The following is a 21,478-nucleotide window of genomic DNA, read 5'->3' as shown; positions in this document are numbered from 1 at the left end:
CATAGAGATGCCCATTCCACAACCTGCTTTGGTGGATGTAACAATATGTTCTTTTTCATATCTGTCTCTATCACTTACTATCTATATTAATTAGATTACTTAACAGCTGTGGAACAGCTGTCGTAGAGACATGCTACGATTTCTTCACCCATTCCGCTACAGGAGGATATTTAGATGGTTTCCAATTTTTATTACAACACACGGGCTGCAGTGAACATCCAGACCATTCAGCTGTGGGGAAAGTTATGAGGATTTTATGAAGAAGACACCAAAAAATGAAGGTATTGGATCCCAGTCTTTCTTACAGATAGGACTTTCCATTGTGTATCAGTCATAATTGCCTTTACTCCTCACATCAGCATAGGGAGACAGAATTGTTTCATTTCCATTTTACAGATGAGGAGCCTGAAAGGTCCAGACTGCTAACATTTACCAACACAACTGGCAAGAATACCAATATTTTAAAATAAATAGAGAAATGGCCATAGACAAAGAAGTCTGTTTGGCTTTTTTCCCCCTTCTAAAAAGAAAAATATGTTTTCAAGTTGGATTCATAATCTGCATTCTCAAAGTTTTGGATGCCACTAGGGAAAAATAAATCATCTTTTTAAAATGTTTCAAGAAAACAGACTGTTTGGGTCCTTCTCTCTCTCAGCCTTGGCATCAGACAACCTGGGGAAAGTTGGCAATTGAGCAGCTGTGCAGAGAGAAAGGTTCAAAACGGCCATGAGCAGATGTCCGCACGGAGCCACCCAAGGAAAGCTTTAGAGAAAGAAAAGCATCTTTAATCGAACTGAAAAAACATCCTCTGAAGTGAAATCTCCATCTGAATAATAATGAGCACATTCAAGAAAGGATGATCCGCTGCAGCACGCAGGACCCATCCCAATTCTCTCCATCCAGCGCGCGCACGCACACACACACACACACACACACACACACACACACACACACACACCGTCTTTCCTGCCACCTCCCCACCTCCCACCCTTCCACCAAGATGCCTCCTTAATTCCTTGGGGAAGATGCAGTCACACCCACCCACAGCTCCTGAGGAGAGGAATTTTAAAAAGGAGGTAGCCAAAAAAAGCATATGGCAGGGCCTTTAGGGAGGACACACCTGGGGTCTAGACTCCCTTTCTGAGTTTCGTTACAATAGGCAGGTTATACAACCTCTCTGACATGTTTTGTCAGTTACAAATCGGAGAATGAGATTTCCTCCCTCCAAGCATTCACACGGGATACAAATGAGTCAAAATATGTAATGAGCCCAGTAGATGGTTTGATACACTGAAATGAGTGGCAGGATCGGTTTTCCTGCACCCACTTTCTGCACACTTCCTCCCTTTCAAGCACAGGGTCGCTGATGGTATTACTTGCTCACAGTTCCTCCTTCCTCCTCACCCTGCCATGCTTTCTCTGGATGGAGTACACCTCCCCGCCCACTGTCCTTGACCTTGGCCATGTGGCTTGCTTTTGCCAATGGAATATGAATGGACTTAACACATAGCACATCCTACCCTAGGTCTTTCATGAGTCGGTGGGGCTTGACTTGCCTCTTTGCAAACCTGTCCTTCACCAAGGAAGGAGCAAGCACTCCCCAGGCGAGGCACCTGGTATAGCCCTAAACACACCGCCAGCCTGGAGCCAGCCCTGGGCCCACCTACTCACAGCCCTGCAACCAAGATAAAGGTGCAAGTTGGTACAAGCCATCAAGATGTGAGGCTGTTTGTTACACAGCGTTACCACAGCAACACCCAACTAATACAGTGTCTTTGTCCATTTCTGGGCTCAATGTGTGTCCTTCATTAGATGAGGCAGTTGAGCAATGAAGTGGAGCACCCTCCCCCTTGGCTAATGAGGAGTTAATGCTGTCGTTAAGATGGGAGTCAGGCTGGTCACAGATGTACCCCATGAGCCCCATAAGATGCACCAGTGGCATGGAGGGAGCCTGCTGTCAAATAGAAACCAGAGAGGTCTTTTGCACTTTAGCACTAGCACCCCTTCCCTGAATGCTCTCCCTAGTCTTATTAACTGTGATCCCCACCAGCTCTGCAGTGGGGGGGAAGGAAAATATGGTTTTCCACCAAACTGCCATGGACAGTGGATAACATGCTGGGAGGACAGAGCACGTCCTCAGGGAGGATGGAGAGAAGACAGATCACATGCTCCTCTCCCCATCCAAACAGACAATATGACAAAGCACCTGTAGAGTGTTTCTTGGTGAGGGGTTTCTGAGTAGGAGGAGAGGCAACCAGAGGGAAGCCATATAATGATTGTGTATGTGTGTGCCTATGCACATGTGTTTACAAACATGCACGTGTGTCTCACACGCAGAGTACCTGTGTATTGTTTGTATACCTGTGTACATATGTGATGTGCATGCACATGTGTGTATTGTGTGCATGCTATCTGTGCAATGTGTGTGTATCTCTGTGTGTGCACGTGTGTGGGGGGGGGCGGTATGAGAAATAAAAATCAAGGTTGGCTATGGTTCTAGAGCCATCGCTGAAGATGTGACGACCCATGAGTCTCTGTCCCCTGACCTTTGCCCTCCTCTCAGCAGCGCGCACTGCCTGATCACTGATTCTTCCACCTCTACTCAGACTCCAAGTGAGGCTGGCAGAGATTTTGGAATTCAGAATTTCTGTTCCATTTTTTAAAGTTTGGTTAAATAATTTTCATGAGAAAGACATGGCTGGGGCGAGAGGGAACACATGAGCATATTTGCAGAGGGCTGGATTCAAACCACATGTCTCAACCCGTGAGTAGCACTGTGGGCGATGCCAAGGTCACACATCCTTGGCTGAAGGCATCCCTTGAGTGAATCCAGAGCCAGGCCCCAGGCAGAGGCCTCTGGGGGCACAGGGGACAGCACAGCCCATTAGAACCTCCTCCGAGCACATGGTGTCCCTGCCTCTGTCAGTTCTGCTGAGCCCTGGGAAGCCCTTGGAGCTTGTTCCACTGTGCTGTGGAACACTGAGCTGTGTTCCAGGCTGCCTGTCTCCTAAGCCACCGCCCGGCCAGCCCCCTTGCTCAGTTTCCATTGGAGAATTGTGATTTTCCTTCCACATCAGCAACTTCAAGGCTAGAAGGAATTTATGCCCCTGTAATTTCTGGCCTGGCCAGTTTCCAGGGGTGAGGGTGGGGGAACCCAAAGGAATGATAAGTAACGTTTATTAGTTCTCATTGTGTGCCTGGGCCTGCTTGAAGAACTTTCCTCCTACTAACTTATTTAATCTGCATGCCGGTCATATGAGGTAGGTGTTAGATTATTGTCCCATCTTACAGTGAGGAAGACAGTCATAGAGAACTGGGGTGACCCAAAGCTCAGAGTCAGCAAGGACAGCTTGAGGAATGAACCCAGGTCTTCTAGCTCCAGAGGCAGCTGACCTAACTGCTGTGCCTCCCAGGGAGGGGTGTCCCAAAGCCCCCCTCCATCCTTGACTCTGGAAGGCTGCAAGAGTCTCAGACAGGGTCCTGCTCTCCAAGAATTATCTGCTTGCCACTGGCCAGCTCATCTATAAAATGATGGACAAAATCAAGACTTGGTGGCAAACTTTTTCCACTAGGGCAAATTGAAGGAAGATAAATATGTTTTCACATATGTTTACTTTTATTTCGAAACAAAAATAATTTCACCGTCTCCTGTCCTACTCTGTTACATAGATGAATAGCAATGAGCAAATGCTGCCATTTAACTCACTCAAACCGGGGCACATTTGAGAGGGAACGTCAGCTTTCCAGTCATCTGTGATCCTCAAATCAGGTCTCAGGCTTCATCTTGGAATGAGGCAGGATCTACACCTCTCGCTCTTCCCAGGACCAGATGGTGCCCAAGTGCCTTTTGGCTCCAGCATTCTCGAGACCAGAGCCTGGAAATGGAATGTATCTGGCGTGTGAGGTGAATACAGCAGCTCCTATTAACGATAGCCACTTACTGAGCACGTACCACATAGCAGGCACAAAGAAAATGCCCTGCTTGTCCATCACACACCCTCTTAGTCCAGTCTCATCGTAGTTGCCAGAAATAGGGGCTCCCTATGCCCCCTCATGGAGATGCTGCTTCAAGGCCTGGGCTTAGGCACACGTGTGGTGTGGAAGCTCCTCAGGCAAAACACAGTCAGGTTGGGCTTTTCATTCACCCTTAGTGCCTCTCCCCCCATTAACGCTCTTCCCAACCCCCCACACAGACTCCAACACACCCCACTGCCTGTTTCTCCTGCCCTCATAACAACCCTTCCTCCCTCTCCCCTGTTGAATGCCTCCAATTTATAGTTGCTTGCTAGTTTTGTCTTTTTTTTTTTTTCCTTCTGGCTTATTTCACTAAGCATAATCCCTTCCAGCTCCATCCATGTTGCTGTGAATGGCATGAGTTTCCTTTTTGATTGCTGAGTAATATTCCATTGTGTATATGTACCACATCTTCTTGACCCAGTCATCTGTTTTTGGGAATTTTAGATTGCTTCCATACAAAGATATTTACTTTTTTTTAAACAATCATTTTCCTTTCTTTTTAATATTTATTTATTTATTTATACAAGAGCTGGGGTACAGGCCAGAGGCGTGGGAAGGTGAGAGGATTCACCAGAGACAGAGTGGGAAACAGAACAGGCAGATCGACTGAAATACACTGCTGAGGGGAGCAGCGGGCATGGCAGGAGAGGTCTGCCGTGCCATGTGGGAATCTCCCTGGCTTACAGGGAATTGAACCCATGCTGCAGAGGCTGCGGACAGCATCACAGCACTGCGCTCAACCTGCTGCACCACAAGGGAGGCCCAAAGATAGTTACTTTTAATAGAAAGTTTCCAAAGACTAACTCTGAAAAGAGGGTTAGGTCTAAGTGCAAGAATTTTCAGCTTGATTGAGGGAGAAGAACATATTTGCGGCTGGAGGGGCCACCTTGAGGCCCTTCATATCCATGGACCGCGTGTCTCAGCCTTGACTGTAACTTACCCATGGATCTTTAATTTACTCTACTTGCTGATCTCTAAGATGGGTGTAGTGATACCAGCCTTAATTTCAGAAGAAAATTAAGGATTCAATGAGATAATAGAAAAGGCAAAACCCCATGCAAATATAAGTCACTCTTAGCATGAAAGGGGATTTCTTCCAGCACCCAGCTCAGTGCCAGCACACACATCAGTCTGCTAAAGAATATTTTTTAATGACCCTGGAGAAGAGACTGAGGAAAGATATTTTTAGTCAAAGAAGGCCTTTAGCTAGCCCCACAGTCAGATCACATATGTGAATATCTACTAGAAGTAGGAGTTCTGAATCTTTGTAGTGCCTAAGACTACCCTGGCCACCTGATCATCAAGATCTTCTAAGAATTCTGTGATTTTTTTAATATGTAAAGTAAAAGACATAGGATTACCAAGGCAATTAATTATACTGAAATACAATTACCAAAATATTCTAAAAAGCAAACTCAGGTGTAATGACGCATATGCTTCTTTATTAACACATTAAATGACAAGCTCTATCAGCACATCTAATAACAAATGCACTCTTTTTTTTATTTTTTTAAGATAGAAAGTTTTTTGGTTTTGGGTTTTTTTTTTTTTTAAGATTTATTTATTTATACAAGCACTGGGTACAGTCAGAAGCACGGGAGAGTGAGAGAATTCACCAGAGCCAGAGCGGGGAGCAGAGCAGGCAGAAGGACCGAAGTACACTGCTGAGGGGAGCAGCGGGCGGCAGGAGAGGTCTGCGCGCCTTGTGGGACCCTCCTCTGGTGACTGGGGAGCAGATGGGGATAGAACCGGTGCTGTAGAGGCTGCAGGCATCTTCACAACCCAGCGCTCAACCCCTGCACCACCGGGGAGGCCCCAACAAATGTACTTTCAAGGGACAGTAAAGACTGTCTTTCCAAGGATCTACTTCCATACTCGTGAGATAAAATCCCTGTGACTGTCTTGACCACATAGTCACAGGTTCTGTCTATAGTCATTGCTGAAAAAATGCTGAATTTCGGTTAGAGATTAATGAAAATAAAGATGTAATATTTCTTCAACTGAGTTTAGGGCACCCCTGAATTCTAGGCACAAAGTCTAGATCAAGAACCCTTGAACCAGGTACACTTTCAACCCTACCATTTGGTTCCATCTTTCTTTAGTTCACCATTAAGGGGGATGACTCCAGATGGTTGGTATAAAGAAAACCCCTTTACAGCACATATTCTCCCCACGCCAAACCCCAGCTGTGTAGGAGCTAAGGTCCAAGGCCACCCCTCTTCTCTGATCCCCTTGATGCAATGAAGCAGCCTATTACCAGTCTCGGGGCCCAGTTCCTGCGGTATCTGCAGTCTCAGGAAAATGTTACCAAGCTCCCATTAACTGAGCACCTACTATGTGCCACAACTCATGCCAGGTACTTTACCCTCATAATGGCACCACACACACAACCCCACAGGGGGTGTATTATCTTCATAGGGAAACTGAGGCTGAGGGTTAAAGTCTCACTTTTTGCCCAAGTGGGAAGGAGTGCTTCAGTTTAATTCTGATTAGAATTCACCCTCTAAATCCTCCACCCTTTAAAACTCAACCAAGTAAAGTCTTGCGTTTCATTACAGGTTCAAAACCTTTCGCCCCGGGCCACTGGCCTGGCGGCAAGGCGATGAGTGGCTGTGGAGGAGCCAGGAGCTTTTCCTGACTCCCAGGGACAGTGAGATGAATCGGGGTGACATAGCCAGGTCAGCCATCCGCACCCCCTCCCATAAGGGAAATGAGGGTATTTTAACTAGAGTTTCAAGAGAATGCTCTCAAAGAAAGGAACACAATAGCATCTTTGTAGTTGCAACAGGATCTCTGAGGCACCAGAAGAAGTGGAAGCAGTAGGGGGAGGGAAGTGAGACAGAGCTCGGAGAGCTGACTAGGTCCAGGGCCCCAGACAGTGCCCCATGGGTGTGCAGGGAGACTGAGGGCGTCCCCTAGCCGGGGTCCAGGGCCCCCACAAGGTACACACTGAGCCTCTGTGTGCACAACCACAGAGCTGCTCTGTCCTGGGGAAAACAGCCTGTGCGCCTCCCACCGTCCTCCAGTGCATGGACGCCATCCCAGCTTCCAGCCCTCAAGCTGGCTGCAGCCTCACCCTCCACTGGCTCCCCACACCCCAGACAGTGAGATGCTAAGCCCTAACCCCAGCCTGGGCATAGCCTGAGGCTGACTCTACAGCAGGGTGCTGTCACTCCATGTTTGGAGTTGCTCTGTGGGAGTGCAAGTGTGCAAGGTGAGCGTGTGTGTGTGTGTGTGTACGTGCAGGTGCGCCTGTGTGAGATTATGTGCATGTGGTTGAGTGACTGATGTGTACCACTGAGGGGAAGTGGGGTGAACAGCTTAGATGCCAGCAAGAAAAATAAACTTAAAGAAGAAAAGTCCCCAGTGGCCCCCCAAGACCTTCCCAGCTTCCCCACGTCAGGGGGACCGGACCTGGGCCCCATGCCCACACCTACCCTTAGACACGAGGGAATTCAGGGTCCTTGCAGGGGTCCCCAGACCTCCTTCCAAAGGGACAGGGTGAAAAGAATGAAGGAACTCCCCCCAATATTTGCATATTTGTCCATCCCTTCTCCCCCCTCCCACACTCCAAGGTCAGGACATTCATTCAGGATGGGGTCCAGCCCCTGACCCCACCATTTCCTGGTCAGAGCTGTAGTTTCCTCGTTTACAGAAAGCAGAGTCACATCCAGCCCACAGAACACACCTGGGTCATGCACCTGCCCTCCAGTGCGCCTGCCCCTCCCCGGACCAGGAGCTCCTGCGGGCAGCAGGCTTGTCCTCGTCACCCTGGAGCTCACACGGTGCCCAGCACAGGACAAGCTTCTCTGCTAGCTAACCTTAGCAAAGCAGGGCTCGCTTTGTCACCCCCCACCGTAGAGAAGCATTGAGAAGCTGTTCGGGAGCTCACCTCAAAGGGTGACTTCCTGTGGGTGCAGCATGCTGTCCCTGTCACCCAGGGAGCACTGCTTGGGTAAGCTCCAGAGACCCTGACAGCAGGATGCTCCACAGTGACCGAGTAGACTCTGCAATCCAGAATGAGAAAGGGACATAAAACCAGAGATTTTCAAAACACTACCAGGCCCCAAAGGAAAATCAGGGGAAAGTTCCCCTATAATTAGGTCAGAAGGAGAAGCAGTAGACAATACTTCAAAGGCCAAGTTTCTCAGAATTCTGACCTCAACTCAGTGTTGACCTCAACTCAGTCAGAAAGACCAACTGCATTCTGAGCCCTAAAAATAAGAAGTCCAGACAGGCAGCACAGGAGGCCCACAAGGCACAGACCCACCGACTGGAAACAGAACCGGCCCCGTCCACAGACTGAGCCGCCTTCCCCTGCACCCTCCTTCCTCCCTCCTCTTGGCTTTGGAAGAGACAACCTCTTCCCGCCACCTGGCAGTGACAGGTCACCAAGTTATCCTGGAGTTCATTCGCCTGCTTTGGGGAAAAGGATGAAAGGATGACGTTTCTGCGCTTTTTGAAATGATGAGCTTTTTTTTTTTAATTTTATTTTTATATTCTCCACACAATTGCAACCACCTCATTTTGACCCCAATCCCTCCTTCCCCTGCCCCCGCATAGTGTGTCTCTGGCTCATAGTTGTTTGTTGATTTTGATATTTTCTTTCTTATAGTTAATCATTTTCCTGGTCCCTTATTTAAGTTTTCTAGATTCCTGCTATGAGCGAGACCATCCGGTATTTTTCTTTTTCTTTCTGTCTTATTTCGCTGAGCATGATCCCTTCCAGCGCCATCCATGTTGCTGCAAATGGCATGTGTTTATCTTTTTTGAATGCTGAGTAATATTCCATGGTATATATGTACCACATCTTCTTGATCCAGTCATCTATTTTTGGGCATTTGGGCTGTTTCCAAAGCTTAGCTATTGTAAATAGTGCTGCTATAAACATAGGGGTGCAGGTGCTCTTTGGAATTGATGTTTCTGTGTCCTTTGGGTAAATACCTAGGAGTGGAATTGCTGGATCATATGGAAGCTCTATGTGTAGTAGGTCCAGAAATCTCCACACAGCTCTCCACAGTGGTTGGACCAGTTTGCACTCCCACCAACAGTGCAGAAGAGTTCCTTTTTCTCCACAACCTCACCAACATTTATTGTTGCTAATTTTTTTAATATGTGCCATTCTCACTGATGTGAGATGGTATCTCATGGTAGTTTTCATTTGCAATGATGAGCTTTTGATGTTACAGGTTTGAATCTATTTGGATCTACCCTTCCATCTCACCGTGTCCCCAGGCATTTATAAGAACTTCAGCAACATTTGAAAACTCATCAGAATGTCTTGACAATTCCCTGGTGCACTGTGGGAAGTCCCCTCACAGCATCGGTGCAAAACCAGTCCAGAGAGGTGAGGCTCGGTGCTGCTGATACCCAACTCAGGACACCACAGCCAGCGCGGACCCCCACATCCCCCACTGGCACAGGCACGGCCCTGAGGAGGCCTGCCCAGGGGTGAAAGGACCAGGACCCATCCTTGCTGCCCTGAGCCTCACCTTCCTCTCTCTCTTTATCTCACAAGCGTACATCTCATCTCTGGCTCCAGTTCGGCTTTTTCCTCCCTCCCTTTCTCTCTTCTAGCCCTCGCCCCTCTGCTGTCTTTAACCAATTCTTTGGCTAATGGCATTTCTGGAAAAAATCTTACCCGACTTGGCTCCTAGACATGGAACCACGAACCTGCTGCCCAAGCCAACATGGAAGGATCTGAATTCTCCAGATGGTTCTGGAAGAGACTGTTTGCTCATTGCAAGCAAACACCCTAACAAGCCAAACAAAAACTGCCCACAAATAAACAGCGTGTGACACTGCCCCTTCCCGAGGCCACTTAGCAGAAACCCAAGCCCAAGGCAGGAGGGGAAGCTGGGGGAGGAGAGCTAGAGGGCTGCGCCCTGCCCACCCTCCAGCAGGGGCCTCAGCAGGCTGGGGGCCCAGGAGGGAGCCTGTGTCTGGGAGGCTGGCAGAGGGCAACACTGACAGCAGGCCCGGTGGCCAGGGTGATGTGAATGACCGTGCTCACCTAGGGAGCAATTACCCCTGTCCTAGTCCTGTGATTTCTGAAAAGCTAATAATGTAGAAACATTTTTATTTTTTGGGGGGGAGAATATAAATGACTATTTTTTTTTTATTTTTTACATCATTGTTCATTTTTAAACAATATTTGCTTCCCCCCACCCCCTCAGGTGTAGCCCACATAGAGTTTCCTTCCCCAAGGCACCTGTGCGCCTCCCTCCCTCCCTCTGATGCCTCTCCCTCCTCCTCCCCTGCAGGATGTCTCTGATTTATACTTGTCCATTTTTGATTTGTTGTGTTTTGTACTGTTATTATTTTTTTACACTGATGTCTTATTTGTTTCCCCTATATTCCTGCTATAAGTGAAACCATCTGATATTTTTCTTTTTCCTTCTGGCTGTTTCACTGAGCATAATTCCTTCTAGCTCCACCCACGTTGTGGATGGGGCCGAAGATGCCAGAGTTCAGAATAAAGCTATTGCTTTATTGTCTTGCGTGTGCAGAGCCAAACACCACTATACTGGACCCAACAGCGACTATCTCACCAACTGAAAAATCATCAGAACAACATCCTGATCATAAGGATTGATGATCCTGGGCTTCTTCACAGAGGCTCAAATCAGTAACCAATTCTATATAGCCAAGAATAATTTAAGCTTTTTTTTTAAGATTTATTTTTATTTATTTATGCATATAAGAACTGGGGTGTATGCCAAAGGTATGGGGGTGAGAGGATTCACCAGAGACAGAGTGGAGAGCAGTACATGCGGATCCACTGAAATATACTGCTGAGGGGAGCAGCGGGAGAGGTCTGCTGTGCCATGTGGGTTAGCTCCCTGGCTGGGGATCGAATTCAGGCCACAGTGGCCACTGATAGATTGATAGCGCTGAGACTTTAACCCCTGTGCCACCAGGGAGGCCCCATAAGCCACCTGGGAGTCAGGTGTAGGTGGTGCCCAAGGAGACACGGGGTGTTCCTTCTGAGCCTGTCAAGATCCCCAAGACCAGCATGCGGCCCCTACTGTGTTTTCATCCTCCACACCTCTTCTCCCCTTCCACCCTAAACACCCCTCATCCCTAAATCCACCACAGAGGTCTTTATACCCGCCAGTCCCTTATGGCTTCCACTGAGTTCTGCAGCTGCCAGGCCAGGCTGTAGGGAATTTGGCCAGACTCCAGTCTGGCCAAGACTATGAGTTCATGCGTATTGGGGAGTGTGGGGTGGGAGGGCCATACAGAGAAGGCAGCCTGCCGGTCACCCACAATCTATTGCTCCATAGTCACTTTCAGGTCAGGTGGCCCTTCAGATGCAGACCTGTGTGGAGACCTCCAGACACCACAGATGGAAGTACTTTGGCAATCACATTTTTTTTAAAAAAAGGATCCAAGCAAAGACAGGCCAGGTCACTCCAGGGCGGTGCCTCAAGAGCCGTTCTGTTTCTACATTGGTTCTGTGGGCTCAGGGGGAGGGCTGGGCCTCCCCCTGCATCTCCGAGTCATGTTCCTCTCACTGGCCTCTGAAACAACTAAGGAAATAACTCCTTTGTGAGGCCTAAGGACCCCCAACCTATGGGTTTTGGTTTTGGTTTTTTTGCTTTACTGCTTTTCATCAGAACCCAACAGTATATCACCATTTTACAGATGAGGGGCTAGGGTTTAACCTGGCACGAAGCTCATTCTGATTTCAAACCACATTCCTTTCCTCCATTGCTCTGAGCAGCATCCTCAAGTATAAGAGGCGACTGTGCCTGTGAAGGCACCTGCAGAGGGGTGAGGGTGGGAGTGGAGAACCAGGAGGTCTGGGCACTGGCCCAGCTCTGAACAATCTAAGGTAGGTCACACCCCTTCTCCAGCCTCAGCTCCTTCACCTGAAGGTCCCTTCTGAGTCTTAGCCTCCAGGGACCTTAGCTCTTGGTTCTTCCTAGGAGAACAGGCCCATGTGTGGGCTTCCATGGACCCTTGGCCGCAGGGCTGCCTGCCTGAAGACATGCCCACAGCACAGATTAAAGACAGACAGGAGGAAATGCCTCGTGCCCACACCCTGGCCCCTCGAGGGTGGGTGCAGTAAGATCTTTGATAAAGAGGCTGAAGCAATTTGCTCTTGTGAGCTTGTCTGATTTCCACTTAGCCAGGCTCTCAGATCGCTCTTTCCATGGCTAATCAGAAGCTGGTTGCCTGCCATTGAAAACAGCCCCAAACTGGAATCAACCTGAAGTCTACATGCATGGAAGTGGTTATCAAAATCACAATAATAGGCATTAAAAATATGGTTATGAAGAATTTTTTTTTTAAAGAGCATTTTTTTTTTATGGTTAAGATTTATTTATTTATTTATTCATTTATACAAGCACTGGGTACAGTCAGAAGCGCGGGAGGGTGAGAGAATTCACCAGAGCCAGAGCGGGGAACAGAACAGGTAGACCCATGAAGTACACTGCTGAGGGGAGCAGCGGGCGGCAGGAGAGGTCTGTGCGCCATGTGGGACCCTCCTCTGGTGGCCAGGGAGCAGCTGGGGATCGAACCGACACTGCAGAGTCTGCGGGCAGCTTTGCAACCCAGCGTTCAACTGCTGCGCCACCAGGGAGGCCCGGTTATGAAGAATTTTTTAGAGATGACAACACAGAAACATGCTTTGATAGAAAGTGAAGCAAAATAAATCAGACTAAACCTGTATGTTTGGTATCGTCTTAGTTATTTTAAATAATACTGAAAGACAGTAGGAAATATGCTTCTGTGTGTGTGTGTGTGTGTGTGTGTGTGTGTGTGTAATATCAGGAAGAAAGATTTTATTAAGAACCAGGACAAAAACTTATTTCCAAGTCTGTCAATATTTTTCACCCACCCCTCCCCACCCCCTACCCAACAATGGCCAAGATGCTCTCATCTGTCCACCCTGAGGTGGCTCTCGACCCCACAGTATCTCAGCCATGTTGAAAGATGTTTTGATCCCTAAAATAATGAGAGAAAAGGCTGCAAGAGATTTCTGAGCAAGTTCAAGAATTTGCCCAGTGTTGCAAGGACTCTGGAATACTTATGGTAGTAAAATGCAAGAAATTTCTGGCAAGAAAGTTCTGCACTAAAAGAATGTCTAACTGCTTACTGTTAAGTATTCAGTCTTTCCTGAACATGCCAACTGGAGCACCTGGAGGGGAGGGGAGCACCCCGAAAGCCTGGAATTCCTGCAAAGAAAAGACTATGCAGCTTCCCAAGGCATGAAGGTAAATGTTCAAAGGATCCTCATGGAAACCACAATCACCTGAAACACGGACTCATGAAAAGGTGATGGCTTTATCCTAAATTATGGAAATACTAAATTTTGTCTGAAATAAAGATTTCTTATTGAGAAAACATTTTTATCATCCACCTCTACAGGCTGCCCACTGCTATTGTAGGGAAAGGCGGTGTCTCAGCTTTGGAAACAGACACACCAAGGCCCCCTGTGAAATGACCATAAATACCCTCACAGACCCTGCAGCCCAGTGTTCACTTGTGCAGAAAGACCTTTAGGGATTCTGGACTTCTAGCTTAGTATTTTTCATCCAGGGCCCCCATCATGTGTACTTTGGATCAGTAATACGATGGTGTCACAGGATTACTGGATAAAGGACACCCTATTCAAACAAATTTCAATGAATTCAGTTTTAATGAATGTCAAAGAGTTTCTCTATGGAAGGAAGCTCCAAAAGGGTCTTTAGCAAGTATCATTTCCCAGATGAAGCTCACCAACCCTTTCTATTTTAGGACTATCTCAAGGAGTGGTAGTTCTGTGACATGCAGGATATTTTAAAAAAAAATCCCATGTGGGTCCCACCTGGATTTGGCCCAGGGAGCAGTCAGAGCTGCGGCTGAGAATCACCTCCTCACACTGCGTGGTTGTCCATACTAGGAAAAGGGCAACACCAGGGCAGAGGTCCGACCTCAGAATTATTCATGCAACATCCATTTTTGGAGTCAAATGGCATCTTGAGGGACATCTAGTTCAGCCTCTCATTTTACGGAGGAGGAAACTGAGCTCCCCACCCACAAAGGATTCTTGGCCCCCTTCCTCCTCCTAGGCTGGCTCTAGCCAGTGCCCTGCTGTCCCTTGGTCCCTCGCTTCTCTGGAACACAGGTCCCTTCATTCAGGGAGAGAAGCGAAGGAAATCTTCGGTTATCTGCGGCCACTGGGGCCCCTCACACTGGCAACTGCATCCTCACACAGTGAAATCCTGACTCCAGTCCTCTTCCTAACACTATCCCTGAACCCCGATGAGAGGCCAGGCGCCTGCTTGCTGCTGGCTCACTGGGAACGGGAGGTCCACGCGGGCCGTGGGGCAAACACATCCAGTGCCCTCAGGCTTCCAGAGCAGAGGGTGGTTCCTTCTCCGTCCCTCATGCCACCTCCTTGCAGAGGCCTGAGAGGTTCTGCCCCTACTTCCCCCCTCCCCCCCACCCCCCCACCCCCACTTTAAAGCCAGGAGACTCCTGCACACGAACAATGGTCTTCTGAGTGGATGGCCTTGGTCCACCACTTGCCCCTGAACAGGGAATTGAGTAGTAAAAATTTGCCACATTTATAGAATTTCGCAACTTGTACATCCAATCACTCCCCTCTCCTAAGGGGGGAATCGATAAGGATTGGGGAGCGGGAGTAATGAAGGGGAAAGGGACCCCCACACACACACACACCTGCGCCCCCCCCACCCCCCAACATCCCGACCCGCGATGCCTACCATGTCCCCGGAGGGGCCTGCAGCGGTTCCTGGGCGCTCGGCCGGGCCGCCTGCGCATCCCACTGCCCGGGGCCGCCTCTGGCGCCGTGGCTTCCTCAGATTCCAGTTTCCCGGACAGAGAGAGGGTCCACAGCTGCCCAGGGGCCAAGTGGCGCCACGAAAGTCTTGGGCGTGCGCGGGGCGCGCCGGGGCGCTCTGCTGGTGGAGTGGCGAGGGGTCTGGGCGAGCGCGCCCCGGGCGGGGGGTCGGCGAGGATCTGCGGGTCTGCAGAACCCCCTGCAGCCGCGGGATCGGCTAGAGGAGTTTGCCGAGTTTGCAAAGTCCTTGCAGCGCTGGACGACCCAGCCTCCCCACTTCCCCGAAAGCGCGGGAGGGGGGGCTGCCTTTCACAATAAAAGCCCTGCCCGGGGCTCGGGCAGCCGCAGCCTGGAGTGGGGGGGTCCAGGTGTTGGAAAGCACCAGGCCCTCCAGCGCGCAGGGTGAGGAGCCGAGGCTGGGCACCAGGGACTGCACTCAGGACCTGGGCGCACCGCCAGGATCTCGCCTCCAAGGGGTGCGGTGCTCTGTGCGCCCGCAGCCATCGGGTCTGGGGCTGGGGGGACATAGGCCAGCTGGGGGTCGCCAGGAATATCCCTCTTCCTTGGAAAGCCTCAGAAAGACAAGTCTTTTTTACTGGCAAAAAGCCTTGCTTGAGCTCAATCCCCAGTGGCGATTTGGAAGGATGTAAGGGAAGAAAAATCTGTTGACCACTTAGGGTCGTTAACCAACTTTTCTCCTTGAGAACTAATCAGTGTTTAAGACACTGAAGTGACATATACTGACCCCCTTCTCTAGAATACCTAGGCAGTACCTTGTGTCCCCTGGGCCACCTAGAGTGGGCTGTGGCACAGTGAGGACAGGAACTATGGGTCTGAATGTCCCTTGTCGGGAGAGGACAGGGCTCTGTGGTATCCACAGTGCTTGAATGGGGGCTGCCCCCCCCCCCCTTAACAGACCGGTGATCAACCAGTACCTGAACCACTTTGAGGCCTGAGTCCCTGAGTTGCCACTTGGATCTCAGGATTCTTAAGAGCCTATAGGAGGTAGAGGTGGGGTCCCTGAGAGAATCTGGGAACTGGCTGAAAAGTCTCTCCAAAACTGAAACTAATGACAATCTTATGAGATGGACTGGAAGTACCATTTTCTGGGGTCACCTGCTGCAGGACGTTTCAAGGTGGTTCCTGATGACAGCTTCAGGGGGACAAAGATCCACAGACTCTCCTTCAATTGTGTGTGTGTATTTGGGGGGGGGTGATAGAAGGAAATGTAGCTTTTCAATCCTTTTTAGGGTCCAGATGCTTTCCATGGGTTATTGTGTTTCATCACCACACACACAAAAATGTATTATCACCATTTTAAAAGTGAGGAAACTGTGGAATAGGGAGTTAAAGTAACTTTTTAGAGACCAGATAACAAATAGTTTAGCAAACCGAAGTCTATTCGTGAGAGTAAGAGGAAGACATTGCTAACCAGGAGGGGGAGGCAGGACGCATTGCTGAGAACTGCAGGCTCAGTCAGAGCCTGGGACTCAGAACAGAGCTGAGAGAGCTGAGTCTGGGCCCCTGGGTGAGGAATGTGAGGGAAGGGGTGGGAACAGGACAAACTTCTCAGTGTTTCCTCCAGACATTTGAGAGGGCAATGTGATCTTTTGAGTCTCCTTTCCTGACTGCAGCCGGCTTAAGATTACATTCTGTGCCCAGAACTTTACACAAACCTCTAAGTATAAATGTAACTAAAACAAAGGTATAGGAAACTTTATTACTGTGATGGATTTCCTGTTCCATTTTCATCATTTTTAATGGTGGTCTCAAGTCACTAAACGTATTTCACTAATATCCACTCATAAGTGCAGTCTGAGAAACACGGTACTGGTGTGGAACAGAGCTATCTTTTAGAAAGGGATTTGTGGTGCTTTGCAGAATATATGTTCTGTAAAAAAAAATTTCAAAGGCAGGGATTCTGTTGGTCAAGTTTGAGAACATTAAGCAGAGTTAAACAGATTTTTTCTTCTTGGCAGTAGGACTGGTGAGAGCTTTTGATATATGTACTGAGGTTCTCCAAGACCCCTGGGGAATGCTTAGTTTTCCCAAGTTTACTGGATACAGAACTCTTTTCAGAGACTCCCGAGGCACTTGGGAAAATTTGCTCTAGAAGTTGGCTCCGCCCAGCAGAGTCTCAAGCCCCTACGTCCTGAAGACAGACTCCCAAATTCAGTGCCATTCTGTTCACCCAGTACCCTGCTCAGCTAAGGAGGTGCCCACAGGGCAAGTGTAGGCTCTCCGCTGCTCCCGGAATAACTGCCACTTTGATAACCCAGACTGAAGGGGAATGATTCTCTCTGGAGTGATCACAGTTGGCTAAGAAGCAGATAAACTTGAGCTCTGGACCCTCCGCACTGAGGACCATCAGGATCTGCAGTGACACCCCGGCCCTGTAATTCAGACCTCTGGTGCATACGTGACAATTTACCTCCCTGAGGACACAGTCCTCCATAAAGCCATGCCTGTGACGCAACATGTCTACAGTGCTGACAACCTTATCATTTCCGGCACCCCCGCATCCTTGCCTCCATGCATTCATTCAGGGAACCTTTTCTACGCACCTGTGTTGGTGTGAATGTTAAAAATTAGTAAGAATTACCATGATGTTAGAAAATTATCTGGCTATATATGAACACTAAAGATACACGTACCCAGCAAATGCACCCCTAGACCTATGCCTGCCTCAAAGCTTATGCCTGTGCACCAGAAGCCACATGCAAGAGTGTTCCCAGCCGCATTCTCACATGGTCCCAGCTAGAAACCACTCCCAACCTCCACAGTAAATTGTAGTCTATTCACACAATGGAGTGTTTTACAGCAATGGAAAATTAAGGAACTACAACCACCCTCAAACATTCTGTGGAGAGAGAGAAGCCAGCCATAAAAATAGGCTAACATATGATTCCATTTATATGAAATACACACACAGCAGTGGTAATTTCTGCCATCAGAAGTCAGGTGAGTGGTTACCCCCGAGAAAGCCATGACTGGGAAGGTAAATATGGGGGGGGAGGGGAGGCTTTTGTGATGCTGCCAGTGTTTGCTTTCTCCATCTGACTACTGATGTCAGTACCAACTAATAGATGAGAATTCATTGGTAATACTTGGCAGGTGTGCACATTTCCACATGTATGTTAGCTTCAATAAAAAGCTACATGAAACAAAAGTTAACACATTCTTTCACTAACCTCAAAGGACTCACCATCTGTACCTGCAGGTGTTTAAGTGTATTACCTTACTAACAATTTGACACTTAGAAGTCTCCGTTTCTCATTAAAGCAGATATAAAATGATGCCTTCCCTTTCCATTCCAGATTCTTTGTGAGAATAGAAAGGAAATAATTTACATATTTTATAAACTTATGATTTGGGTAGTCAAGCATCCATGCATAGTTTACTGCCATGAACGGTAATCAATAACTGAACAGTGTCAATAACTGTATTTCCCCCTGGGATTCTAACACTGGTCCTCACTTATAAAACAGTCACAGCACAGCCAAGCAGGATATATAAAATGTAAAGACTAATTTCTGGCCTAACCTGGAGAGTTCAGATCATCTTCTCGTACTTGCTTATCTGTCCCATGTGTGAGGCGAACATGATAACAACTACATTACAGAAATACCTGCGTTTGTGTTCCAAGCATAGGCAACAAGGTATTGATGGTTTTGGTTAATATTAAGAGCTATTATCTCCTCACCACCATGGAGCTTAGAGATGTGTGATAAGAATACAATTTCTTTATTGATGTTTGATTGCTGGCAGCTTTAAAGTCCCCCTCCTCCCTCTTCTCCCCATCTGGACAAACCTGTAAGAGACCCTGCAGGCTCCCTGTCTTGGTGCCAGTGGGTAGTGACAACAATGCCAGCCCTGCAGACACAGGCAAGCCTTACTCCCTGCACAGAGAGTAGACAGATGGTCAATGAGCGTATGAAAATGGTACTCAACAGCATTAGACTCTAGGGAACTATAAATTGAAACCACAATAGGTTACCTCCATACTGCCACCAAAATAGCCAAAATTAAAAAGACTGAGGAGGAACAGGAGCGACTGAGATTTTCAGATACTGCTGGAAGCAGTGTTAATCATTACAAGGATTTTTTTTAACTTTTGGCGGAATCTACTAAAGTAAGACATGCCCCTCCTATAATGCAATAATCCATTAGTTGTTACTATGCAGAGAGAGAAACAGACAGATCAATCAAAAGATATATAAAAGAATGTTCATAGCAGCTTTAATCGTTAAAGCCCCAAATCTGAAATCACCCAAATGCCTATCAACCAGTAACATGTTCAGTCACTAGAGTAGCTCTGTCATCTAAAAGAAACTTTTGGGGCCTCCCTGTTGGTGCAAGGGGTTATGTACCGCACTATGAAGGAATCCGCAGCCTCTGCAGCACGAGTTCGATCCCCGGGCCGCCAGGGAGCAACCCACATGGCGAAGCAGACCTTTCCTGTCTCGCCCGCTGCTCCCCTCAGCAGTGTATTTCAGTCAGTCTGCCTGTTCTGTTCCCTGCTCTGTCTCTGGTGAATCCTCTCACCCCAGCCCCCCACACCTCCGGTCTGCACCACAGCTCTTGTATGCATAAATAAATCTTTAAAAAAGAAAAACTTTGCCACACTCAACATGGATAAATAACGGAGACAAAATGTGGCAAAAACATCTAAACATAAAGAATATATACTAATTGATTTTGTTTGTATGCAAAACAGATGACACTAGCCTAGAGCAACAGAAATCATGAAAATGCTTAACGCTGGGAGGAGGCTGACTAGGAGGCATCACGAGGAAACCATAAGTGCTGTCTGGAAACTGAATTTCACCACTTTGGGCTGCACAACTTTGAACAAATGCTATATCTATCCACTCTGCTTCATCATCTACAAAGTGGGGGTAATGCCTACCTCGTGAAGTTCATTAGAAAGTTTAAAGGAAAGTTTTAAAGAGATGGTGATTGTCAGGAGTCAAATACCTTATAAGTGCTCATTGAATGAGCTTGTCTTTCACCCTCACCAAGGCCTTTCTCACAGAGCACTCAATAAAGTGACCGGCAGCATCAGCCCAACGTGCTTCCTAATGCCCATCACTCCTCAAGTTCTCGAAATACATTATTTCAGATCTGAAGAATTCTGAGAACCCAGTAATGGGTATCCTGAATTTCATGTCATCAGTGATGGGCAGAAATTCCCTCCAAAGTAATAAAAAGGAAGAAATGCACTGAGCTTGAAGGATGGAGGGCAAGATTTGACACATTCAGGCTGGCCCCGGAATCAGGGGTAAGAGACAGGGTTTAAACAATGAGGTTTTGAAGAAGCACATAGCGCCACCGTGTGGCCAACGATCCCTGTGGGCGCCGTTCTACTTGATTCAGCCTGGAGTTTTCCAGCTGCTGCAGTGTCCTGGCTCCGCAAGGGTGGAGACAAAACTGAGACAAATTCAGGGCAATGAGTACAGTCGATCACACAATGTCTTCCTCACCAAGAAGATCTGTGGCTAGGTTCCCACCAAGCCTACCTGGCTTCCTAATTCATAGCGGACTCTAATAGAGCCAGCTCTTGCCGTCAGCATTTCACCGACTTGAACCTCAGCAAGCCCCACCCCACTGCTATTCACTGCGGCGGATCTATTCACGTAGGACTCATTGACTTTTATTTCTGGCCAGACTCCTGGCCTTCCACCCCATACTACTGCCTATCTTCTTGTGGTCTTCCTCAGCAAGATGAATATGGATGCCAAGGCTAATTTGTTCACAGGTGTAATCTTTTTTTTTTTTTTCCCCAAAGAAATCCTGACAAGTTTTTTTTTTTTTTAATAGAGGCATGGTTATTTATTTTTTTGTTTTGTTTATACATGCACTGGGTACAGTCAGAAGCGCGGGAGGGTGAGAGAATTCACCAGAGCCAGAGCGGGGAGCAGAGCAGGCAGAAGGACCGAAGTACACTGCTGAGGGGAGCAGCAGGCGGCAGGAGAGGTCTGCGCGCCATGTGGGACCCTCCTCCGGTGGCCGGGGAGCAGCCGGGGATCGAACCGGCGCCGCAGAGGCCACCGGCAGCTTCCCAACCCAGCGCTCAACCGCTGTGCCACCGGGGAGGCCCCACAGGTGTAATCTTGGCATCTATCACAATGCCTTGCCGGGGACCAGCCTCCGGCAAAATGTCGTGTCAGGGGTTCCTGAAAGGATGAGACGGCCTCGGGGACCTGTAAGGGGCTGAAACTTAAGGGCTGAAGGGAAGGGGATGAGGTAGTGAGGAGACACTAACTCTTGGATGAGATGCAAGTATCTTTTGCCGAGAGACTCAGCAGGTCTTTATTTATTTATTTTTAGTAAGCAGAAAAAAAAAAATACATTGTCATGTGTAAAGCAGAAACAATTAGTGTATTTTATTCCCATGGACTACTGGCTCCTACGGGTCCCAGCTAGACGGTAGCCTTCAAGGTTAATAGATAAAAAACCAGACCTAACACTAAAACTTAATTTTTTCAGCTAGACAATTATCTAAGACAGTGGATAGCCGCCAGTGCATCCATATCAGCTAAAGCCTCAGCATCAAAAGACTATTTTATTCACATGGCCTTCAGTCAGAGACCAGCTGCTACTCAGCTATCAGAATTTTTTTTACCTACAAACTTCTTAACACAGTTAACTTTATTTAAAAACTTT

The 21,478-nt window shown here is 48.1% G+C and overlaps 1 protein-coding gene across 1 annotated transcript in view; it reads right to left on the bottom strand.

Annotated features, from left to right (window-relative positions):
* GASK1A (golgi associated kinase 1A) overlaps window positions 1-15,009 on the bottom strand; it is a 28,053-nt gene extending 13,044 nt beyond the window's left edge. The window contains exon 1 of the mRNA XM_037527093.2: window positions 14,736-15,009. Within this exon, the coding sequence (XP_037382990.1) occupies window positions 14,736-14,738 (3 nt within the window). The 5' untranslated portion in view covers window positions 14,739-15,009. The remainder of the gene's footprint in view (window positions 1-14,735) is intronic.
* Window positions 15,010-21,478: the final 6,469 nt, after the last annotated feature.

This window comes from Talpa occidentalis, unplaced genomic scaffold (genome assembly GCF_014898055.3).
Source record: "Talpa occidentalis isolate TD23 unplaced genomic scaffold, MPIMG_talOcc4v2.1 talOcc4.10, whole genome shotgun sequence".
NCBI lineage: Eukaryota > Metazoa > Chordata > Mammalia > Eulipotyphla > Talpidae > Talpa > Talpa occidentalis.
Note: the sequence above shows the minus strand (reverse complement) of the source record. Positions and strands in the feature narration are given on the sequence as shown.